The following is a 10,003-nucleotide window of genomic DNA, read 5'->3' as shown; positions in this document are numbered from 1 at the left end:
ATCCTATATTCTTAATCAGGCTCATTTTTGTTTTGTTTTGTTTTTTTTAAAGAAAAGAAAAGAAAAACAACTTGATTGCAGTTCTTACTAAGCAGCAAATAAATGACTGTAAGAAATTCATGTGCTGGAATTATTTATTTATTCAGCCTTGGTGTGATGCAAGTATCTCCCATGTCTAGGTTAATGTTGGTCAACAGTTAGTAGAATTGAAATCACAGTCAAGCTCTCCCTTCCTCAAGGTACCGCAGACATGGACGGATGCCCTGTCTCTCCCAACAATAACACTTTGCATACAGATTTCCATATATTCCACTCGTGCTGGGCGTGGGTCATTTAGATTTGTTCACTCACTTGACTCTCTCATTTCCAAACAATCACAACCCCATCTTCAGTCTGGCAGGATCTTATCTCTGTCTCCCTTTGTAGAGGACGAGGAGATGGCGATAAAGTGAGTTACTGCATATTTGATTATTGGGCCTTTACCATTTTCAGCAGGAAACAACTTACAGCAGCCATGTGGAAAATGCCAAAAGGCTTTCCATTCACTGTAAGTCTAACTTTGGACTGTGTCTATTTCTGAAGGGGTCTTGTATTGATAGGAGGTTGCTCTCAGGTGCTTGATGCATTTAACAAATCTTTGAGATGTCTTAAAAAGACGCTTTGCAGGTACGGTTTGCAGGTGGGGTGTTGTAATGTGGGGGGGTCACAGACATTTGGGCTAGTGATAGATCTTAATGCTCTTTTCAAGGGTAGATTGTGTTGCTTTCCCACGGATCCACTTGGGGATGTTGAGACTTGGAGTGAGTCTGTGGACAAAGTCCTCAGCTGTAAAGGTGAGAGTCTCTTCTGATTCTGTATGATATATATTTGCTTGCATGTGCATGGTTCCCACTCGCTTACTCTGGTCTGTGACTTCTAGCCGGGCAGATAGCTTTCCGGGAGTTCCTGAAGTCAGAGTACAGCGAGGAGAATATACTGTTTTGGCTCGCCTGCGAGGAGTACAAAAAGATTAAGACAGTCCCAGAGATGATCTCCTCCGCCAACCGGATCTACTCTGAGTTTGTCCAAACAGAATCACCAAGACAGGTAAATAATTTGAGCATATAAAACAGGATTTTGCTGGAATTAAATTTTCATATTAATTTTTTAGCAGTTAGTAGATCTATAGTCACATAGCATCTGCAATAAAACTGTGCATTTCATGGCGGTAAAATTGCAGAAATGTAAGCAGATTTCTGTGCAGACAGACAGCAGGTGATGATGGAAGGAACAGCTGTAATGTAGTTTTTGTATGACATTGCTTGATTCCAGATCAACATAGACTGCGGTACAAGAGAAAACATTACAAATAACATCTCCAAGCCGACCCTGGCTTCGTTTGATACAGCTCAGAAGCACATTTACAGTCTGTTGGCCAGGGATTGCTACCCGCGGTTCCTAAAATCTGACATCTATCAGGGACTCCTGAGGAGAAACGATTCAAGGTGACTGTATTAAAAATGACGGCCTCTCAGGCCGAGGCTCATGATGTCTTCGGCTCAATTCTGATCTGCTGTAGCACTCTTTGATTTCAGTGTGGATAACAGGTTTATCCTATACAATCCAGATCCTTAGTCTAGTGGAGGTAGTTTTTTTTTTCTCAGTCTGTGTGATTTAGTAGCTTAAGTTGAATTTACAGCTTGTATTATACTTTATCCCTTAATTAAGTAAAAAAAAAAGTCTTTTCTTTTGTTTTCTCCCGTCCCACATACAGTTAATAATGAAGATAATTCCTTTATTGTAAAGTATTATCAACACTTTATATAACACTTCGTGCAAATATAAACTGTCTTACGCTCTGAGAACTTCCACTTTCTTATGCGAATAAATATTGTTACATTTCTGCCTCAGTTTTGTGTTCTATGGAACGTTTTCTTGTCTGCTTTGCATGCACTTCTTGAAATATCAAAAAACAAAACCTATTCAGCCAAGTGACATCTGGGTGTGGTCTTTTTGTATGCAATGCAAATCACCTGGGTTACTGTAATGTGGTCATTTGTCACACAAACAGCAGATGGCAACAGAGTTCTTTACGTCGTTCATTAAACAAGAAGCACAGCCTGGGGACAATGAAATACTTGAGACTTCCACTAAAGTTTCTGTGTCATCTGCTCGGCAGTTTTAAGAAGTCAGAACGTTTACGTGAAGAGGAACTGCATGAATCAGGAGTTTGAATCTACATTTGCCTCATCAGACGCGGGCTTGTGGGTGTGCACTTTCAGTCACAACTAAGTTAGTTTAATGTTATCCCTAAAAAGTATTTTATATCCCTTCAAAATGTTGTGAGGCAGTACAGTTTTTAGAAAGTATGACACAGTTCTCCTCTGTGCTTGTTTATTTCTGGCAGGGACAGGGTGAACTTTACTAGCTCATATAATAGTCTATGCAAAAATAATGCAAATGGAAAGAGCACACTAAAAACAGGCTCTCTATTACTTTGTATTTAGACATAATGTTCAGGTCCACAAAAACAAGACAAAAAAGAGAAAATGTTCATATGAAGGTAATATGAATCAACATAATGAATGTCAAGTACAAAATACCACTTTTTCACTGATGTCCCTTTTTTTGTTTGGAAAGTGGATGTGGGCGCAGCATGGTTTCTCCGTGTGACTACTCAGTGGTGGATGGACATTTTTTTTTTCAGTTTCTGTTGGTGGTACTGAGTGTGAGGGCTGGCGGGGGGATTTATTTTAATAGCTGTTTCAGATGTTTGAAAGACGGCGTTCTGTTTTGTGCAGACATATTGCCGCAACTTCCTCTTCTTTGAGACAGCGCTGGTGGCTCTCACCTCTTTGTGGGAGGAAGACTAAGTTCACTGGGTTTGAAAAACAGGGTGTTTGCTCTACACACGCATTCATGAAGAAATGTGTAGTCGAGCAAAAACTGCAGGATACCGAACGCAGGAAGTGATAAAGACAAAAACGAAAGGTTCTGAAGAAGGTTTGGGTTCTCACAGTTACAACATTTGGAGGAAATTCACGGATGGGTGTTGCGACCGGTAAAGAAAATGAGATAACAATAACAGTAATGTCACCACAGGCACATCTGCATTTTGACAGAAAGTGTTTCCTGTCACTCACAAGAAAAGTACAGACAAAGCACTGTATACCTCAGGAGAAACTGATTACATTTACCGCTACACATGAATGAGGTTATGTACAGCTCCTTTTTTTTTCACAGACATGACTGTTGTTAGTTGCTCTTTTCCCCTTCATGCATTCCTAACATGTTCTTAACATTTGTTAACTCTTCAGCAGCCAGCGGCTTTCAGTTGATTTCACAACAGAGGGAATCTTGTGAAATCGTGCGAACATCTATTGCAGCCATAAAGACATTAGGATTCATTCTTTTAGCTGAGAGCGTAGATTTACTGAAACTTTACAGCAAAACATTACAAGTGAGTGAGGTGAAAGAGTAGTATGACGCTGAAATCAAAAGCAGATGATGAAAACAAATGACAAGTTATCGTTAAAAATCTCCAATAGCAGACTACCAGGTACAGTAAAGCAGCTGAGAGAGGCTTTTTGCTATAAGACAGGCTGCTACATCAGTACTAAACTAAAATACTTCAGCAACTGCTGGGTGATTTTTTATTTTATTCATTTGTTGATGCTTGTTGATGATTTCCAGACAATAAATTCAACTCTATCTTTCTTCTCATGTTAGCTTTCTGTCTTAAGAACACACTAACAACAACAGATTAAAATTAGCCTGTAAAGCTAACCTTTTTTTTCCTTTGGCACTATCATTAGTCATATGAGCAAATAAATGAACTTAAAGTGCCCCAATGGCACAGCATGTTTTTCAATACTGCTAGACAGACTGCTGTGGGAACAGACAAGAGCCATATTTGTAGCATACTGAATAGCATTAGCATTGCAGTCATGCTAGGATGCTGAAAGTGGCACTCGTTCAAACACGATGGGTCCTGATGACTGTCACTTTGTCTTTGCCCTTAAATGTGGCTTTTAAACAAGTGAAACAGCAAAGGGGCGCACCAAGAAACTAACACTAACAGTGTTCATCTGTGAAGCACACTTATATCTGCTGAGTCATTTTACAAGATAGCTACAAAAGGAAGACAGAGAGCAACGCTGACCCATTTTTTAGAGCAGCTAGAACCCTTAATAACTGGTTTCCAAGTAAAAATGATTTTAGAGTCAATTAGTGAATGACAGCTGTAAGGAAACCTCAACTCTTCTCAGAGATGCAGGGTTAGCAGCTGTTTGGCCTTCTCCTTGTTGAGGATTTAGTTATACAATACAAGAACTATGATGCAATATGATGAGGCATAACTGGAGCATAAGTGGACAATATTCATTCATACATTTTTTTGTCCATTTCTTAATAAAATCTCATCTGTTTAATGATAATAATAAGCTAATAATAGAAAATACTACTATTTAATATTTGACACACCGAGTGGCTCCAGAAATTAAAACATACATGAATTGTCCAAAGAAAAAGAAAGAAAAACAGGAAACAACTATTAAAGCAGTTCATAAAATGTTATTAACGTCTCATAAAGGTGTAACCTAGCTGACTAGTATTTCATTGTAAAGTTAACAGTCATTAAAAAAGGGGGGGGAAAAAGAAGAAGAAGAAGTTGACCTACATCTCCCACATGAAGTGCTTATCTGTGTTATCCGTTGCTTACATCACTGGGATTAAACTGGGGCACAAAAAGAGAGGAACTAAAACTGAAATGTATATAAATTTATGAATACAAAGGGGTTACTGGAATTTTAAAAACACTCTAGACCTCCAGAGAACAGATGAAAGGTTCCTGTCAACAAAGAAGCAGGAAGTGAAGAGTGAAACAGTTTCACGACTTGTTGTCTCTTAAGAGGTTTTGTTGGAGGACAGGGGAAAGCCAAACTGTCACAGCTCACAGGCCTGAGGAAGGATTAAGGATGCTGATCGAGGACGTTAGTAGTTTTTCCTCCATGATGTTGACCGATGTCAGGTTTTAGATCAAAATGTTTCCCGAGCTTTACGTTTCTAAAACAGTGATTGTGTTATACTTTCTGTGCCTTTGAGCTTCAATTGTGTCTAAAATGGAAACACTGAGGGGGCTTAGTGGTCTAAGAATCACACCACATAACCCACACTGTCCCTGGTTTGGTTCCGACATGTGACCTTTGTCGCCCCCCTCTCTTTCCCCCATGTTTCCTCTCTGCCTCCACCGGCAAGAGATTGTAAACAGAAACAAAACCCGTATTATAAAAGTCTGCCAAAAGACACAAGAGAAATTTACCACAAAGTGGTGCATAATTTATGAGGCAGTGTTTGAGCCGCAGTTAAAGTAGATACAAAAGAGGTGTGTCAGCATGTCAGCTGTTCTTGTATCATCTGACATTGAACCTTGAATTTGTTCACCATATGGGCGTTAAAATACTCATTTCTAGAAAGGTTAGGTGTCATGTGGGAGATTTATGAAACCATATAACATAGCTGGTTTGATTGCACAATCAGCTGCAAACACCAAAGGGGGGGGATAAACTTTTACTAAGTCACTCCCACAAAGGCAAATTCAGTTCAGTTTAGTTCAGTTTAATAAAACTTGCTTTAAGGTGCTTTCTATTGTAATATAGAGACCCCACAATAATAGAGAGAAACCCCATCAATCAAGCGAGCCCCTCTGTGCAAGTATAGTGCGAGTATAATAACTTCAGTTTTATCTGAATTTAGAAGCAAGTAGCAAATGCTACTAAAGAACGAAGGTCTTCAGTTAAGCTTTGACAAATTTACAAATAGCCAAAGCAGAACTATGATATTGCGTCAGGTCAGTTTATGTTTATTTAACATTTAGCAACCAGAGCCGTGGTGTCAAAGTCACTTTAGTTCCTGGTTTAGATGTACCCTAATTTGATATTAAGTGGGCAGATCAGTAAAAGAGCTGCACAATAACCTAACTTTCTTTTCATGTGATGCAGTACAAGGAAAGTTCACATGAAATAAGCCATGCATATACCTTTCAGACTATGACTAGCGAGAGATATCTTATTACCTGTAGTTTAAGGAGCTTGAAAAAGAGAGCAACTTGACTTCTTTAAGCTTTTGTGAAGACATTTCAGCTCTCATCCAAAAGGCTTCTTCAGTTGTAAAACAAAAGGTAGAGGGTCACAGGTATTTAATACCTAGTGGCGACTGTCCCTAAGAGGTACTCACTATTAATCACATGAGCCAAGGTTTGAACAAAGGCGTGGGTGATACCACTGGAGGTTTCAGGTGTAACCACTGTGAGATCTCGCGCTACTCTATCATGTGACCTGTTGAGGTCACCTGATGCAAGATGTGACTTGGGGTTGAGACACCTGGGAAGCGATCTCATGACTGCACTGTAGGTGGCAGACAGTTGGTGACATAATCCACTCCTTCTGTTCAATGATGGTTGTTCACAGTGGACGTAGATGGCCTCTTTTACTTGTCTTTCTCTGTCCAAAATGTGAACGTTGGCGTCCTTAAAAGAGTGACCTTTGTCTGTTGGTTGCAGATGTTCAACTGAGTCTTGTACTGTTGAAGTGGCTGACCGCTTGGTTTCTCCAGTGTAGAGGTCCGAGCACTCCTTGACGCACTGCACAGCGTACACTGGATTACTTAGCTTGTGTTTGGAAGTTTTGTCCTTGGGCTAAACCACTTTTTGTCTGAGTGTGTGGCTGGGTCCGAAGTGCACTGAGATGTCGTGCTTAGAGAAAACTCACCTGAGTTTCTCTGACGAACCTGATGCATAAGGGATGACAATGTTGTTCTGCTTGTCACTCTGTTTCTTGCTAGTTTGTTGTCTGACCTTTACTGTGGATCATTACTGATTTGATGAAGGCCCAGTTGGAATTATGACATGTTGTAAGAGTTTTTTAGGTGTATGTTTCTTTTTGTTTCCTTCGGGCTCAGAGATAATGTTTTCTGCCCAGTGTTGCAGGGTCCTGATAACCCCAAGTTTGTATTCCAGAGGGTGGTGGCAGTCAAAGAGTAGCTACTGTGTTGGCTTCCCGTAAACTTCAGTGTTGAGGCTTACATCCAACCTTTTTCACACCTTGCCTCATGTGATGAGGCAAGGTGTGAAAAGGGACAGCCCCCACTTAGAACTTCCATGTCCTGGATGACTGAGAATCTACAGAGACTTATTAACCATACATAAGAAAAGCACAAACCTTCACATGTGTTGTAAAACTATTCTTTTACTTTTTATGATTGAAACAGTTTGTCAAGATCTAGACATATCTTTTTATTCTTTCCATGCATTTTCGTAACCATGTTACAAGATCATTTTTATACTTGCAAAGCCAATGGGCTGAGTTTCACACTTTGTCCATGTTTGACATTCCTGTATTAGAGGCTAGAGCTCACGGTGGTGTACGCACAATTGTAGCGCCAGACTCTCTGACTGTAGTGAACTCAGAGGTTATCATTTTCAAATGCAGGAACGTGTTTCTTCTTTAAAAAATACAATATATATTTCAAGAGAGCAGAGGAATTTCTGCATTTAACTGGACACCGCTGCTTTAGCTAATGCAAAGATGCAGTCTTTCGTTATCTCAGTGGATTTTTTGGCCCATATAATGCAAATACCCAACAAGGCTAAGGAGCAAGAACATGCTATGTTTAAATTTGACTGTGAGAGCCGAAATAGCCTCAGCATCTAGTTCACTATGTTTCCAAAAGTTAGAACAGTGGTACTGGCTCTCGAGGCAAAGTGGAATAGAGATTAAAGCATTTGCTTATCTGCTGCAAAAATTTCCACTGGCCTATTTGCATCCACTGACTTTAAACCAAACAAGTAATGATGCACGTTTGAGTACAGTACGAACAGAAACCTGTAGCTATTTGCTGTCTGTCCGTTTGCTCGTTTGCGTCATTCCCCAACTTCCTCTTTGTCGTGTGGTTGCTGCAGAATGATGATGTGACGTTCGTCTCTGCGGATATATAAGGCAACGCTGCGCGGGCTCGTCAAACAGACGCAGTTAGAGATCTCATAACTCTCTAAGAGCCCAACATTTAGTCATACATGTACAAAGAACTGTTGCCATGCCAGGTTTAGTCACATCTCCAACAAAGGAGCTTCAGCAAATCAACATGGACACTGACAACAAGAAGACAGAGAAATACAGGTAAAATTTATTCTGGCCAATCAATATCATCACATCTTGTCTTGTTTTTGTTTGAATATAAGTAAAATAACTTTTGTTCGTTTCTGTTTGATTAACCAGAGGGGGAAACCTGAAGTATCGGCTGCAGCGTAAATCATCCCAAGCCACAAAAACTGAGGGGTAAGTGAGAAAAAACTCAACTACAAGCGAAAAGCAAACCCTGCTCATATATTATGCTTCATGTATGGATAACTGTGCTAACTTTATTCTCCTCGTTTACAGGCTTTGTTTTGAAGATATGTCTCAGTGGTCACAATCACTTGAGAGGCTTCTTTCATCCAAATGTAAGTTAATCAATACACTGTCTCAGACTCATGTCTTAGTCACTAAATGCTGAAAACAATGACTAACTGCAGATCTTTTTTTTTTACCATCTTTAGATGGAATGAAGATATTCCAGGCATTCCTGAAGTCGGAGTTCAGTGATGAAAACATTGAGTTTTGGGTGGTTTGTGAGGAGTTTAAGAAGATAAGAAATTCCTTCAGGATGTCATCCAGGGCGAAAAAGATCTTCAAACGCTACATTCAAGCTGAATCTCCCAGAGAGGTATGTAGCTCTTGATAATCCAGACAGATTTATGGCACTTTACAGAACAAGGAGCGCTGGTTGCTTTAGTTTTCCTTTATTGGTCCTCATTATGTTTCCTCTGCTTCCAGATCAACATTGATCAAAAGACGAGGGAAAGAATCCAGCAGAACATAGAGGCGCCTTCTACAGTGTGTTTTGATGACGCTCAAAAGATCGTCTACGGGTTAATGGAGAGGGACTCTTATCCACGTTTCCTCAAGTCTGACATTTACAGGACTTTAATGGACTCCACATCACAATCGGTGAACATGTAAAAAGAAGTGACGCCTGAGACTTTGTGTGTGTAAAAGCTGGACTTTGGCGCTACGCCCAGTACTGGACTACCTGAGAGGAGCCGTGACGTCTGCTTGTTTGTCCTGAGACTGGTGGTGATGGACACCAAAACTAAACCCAGTTCATTTCCATTACATTCATAATTTTCTAAAGACTTGGAAAATAAATTGGGAGTGGCTAAGACCTCGTCTGAACTTGTTAAAAAGACTTAGCCGGCACTTTAGTGAAAATCTGTGAGAAGAGTTTGCTAAGAAGCAGACAGTGTGCTTGGAAATGCTGTGTACAGGTCACGACTGCTTTCCCAAAACACCACAGTTCTCTAAAGAGAATGCTGGGGACTTTCTGAGTGAGGCACCAGGAAGCATGTGTGGTCAACGCCATCCACACAAAATGAAACTGCACAATCCGATATCTGCACATGCACATCATCTGAAGTTTATTGTTATTTCACTAAAGCAATAAAAAAGTAGATGTATCTAGATGTGGATATTATGCACAGCCTTGTGAATTTAACATTTTTTACATAGTGACATCAGTGCTGACACAGTAAGCCGATACATTGTAATGATAGTAATCTATTATAAGCTATATGTTAAAAAATGTATTCCAGTTTGCGAATGTGAATAATAAATGGGTTTGTGACAAATAATAAAAACAAACTGTTTTAAATGTACATTGTGACTACATGGTTTTTTTTGAGACGCAAAGAAGAGCCGCTTAAGCTTTAGTTAAACACCTTTTTAAGAATACAGGAAGTGACTTAGTCAGCAGTTCATTCATTTCTTTTTCTCAGTCATTCATAAACTGTCTCACAGTTATAGTATTTACTACCCAGTGGGTTTATGATATGTAGAACAGCACAACATACCAGGACACCTAATCTTGAAACTGTGGCCTCATTTTTTTTTTCCATGTTATAGAAGTAATTCTTTTTAACTGTTTTTAAGAA

The 10,003-nt window shown here is 39.7% G+C and overlaps 2 protein-coding genes across 4 annotated transcripts; both read left to right on the top strand.

Annotated features, from left to right (window-relative positions):
- Positions 1-437: 437 nt before the first annotated feature.
- On the top strand, positions 438-1,488 carry rgs1 (regulator of G protein signaling 1). Of its 3 annotated transcripts, XM_087831819.1 has the most exons (5): positions 438-448; positions 583-666; positions 754-833; positions 920-1,086; positions 1,312-1,488. In XM_087831819.1, the coding sequence occupies exons 1-5, from the start codon at positions 438-440 to the stop codon at positions 1,486-1,488; spliced, it is 519 nt and encodes a 172-aa protein (XP_087687945.1). The 3 variants fall into 3 exon arrangements, with proteins under 3 accessions (XP_087687945.1, XP_087687946.1, XP_035762052.1); XM_087831820.1 differs by lacking the exon at positions 583-666; XM_035906159.1 differs by lacking the exons at positions 438-448; positions 583-666 and adding an exon at positions 515-547 and having other exon boundaries at positions 749-833.
- A 6,523-nt stretch (positions 1,489-8,011) lies between these two features.
- Positions 8,012-9,702, top strand: rgs13a (regulator of G protein signaling 13a). Its single transcript, XM_006786868.3, has 5 exons — positions 8,012-8,153; positions 8,253-8,312; positions 8,415-8,476; positions 8,573-8,739; positions 8,850-9,702. The coding sequence occupies exons 1-5, from the start codon at positions 8,071-8,073 to the stop codon at positions 9,033-9,035; spliced, it is 558 nt and encodes a 185-aa protein (XP_006786931.1). The 5' UTR covers positions 8,012-8,070; the 3' UTR covers positions 9,036-9,702.
- Positions 9,703-10,003: the final 301 nt, after the last annotated feature.

Source organism: Neolamprologus brichardi, chromosome 18 (genome assembly GCF_056152115.1).
Source record: "Neolamprologus brichardi isolate AB-2024 chromosome 18, ASM5615211v1, whole genome shotgun sequence".
In the NCBI taxonomy this organism is placed as follows: domain Eukaryota; kingdom Metazoa; phylum Chordata; class Actinopteri; order Cichliformes; family Cichlidae; genus Neolamprologus; species Neolamprologus brichardi.
The sequence above is the reverse complement of the archived record's forward strand: the minus strand, read 5'-3'. Positions and strand labels throughout refer to the sequence as shown.

Bases quoted from the DNA above. Each gene is read 5' to 3' on its own strand.
- rgs1 (XM_087831819.1), top strand. The intron at 667-753 runs GTACGGTTTGCA...TTTCAAGGGTAG, and splicing joins CTTAAAAAGACGCTTTGCAG to ATTGTGTTGCTTTCCCACGG. The intron at 834-919 runs GTGAGAGTCTCT...TGTGACTTCTAG, and splicing joins CAAAGTCCTCAGCTGTAAAG to CCGGGCAGATAGCTTTCCGG.
- rgs13a (XM_006786868.3), top strand. From the start codon at position 8,071: ATGCCAGGTTTAGTCACATCTCCAACAAAGGAGCTTCAGCAAATCAAC. The intron at 8,154-8,252 runs GTAAAATTTATT...TTGATTAACCAG, and splicing joins AAGAAGACAGAGAAATACAG to AGGGGGAAACCTGAAGTATC. The intron at 8,740-8,849 runs GTATGTAGCTCT...CTCTGCTTCCAG, and splicing joins AAGCTGAATCTCCCAGAGAG to ATCAACATTGATCAAAAGAC.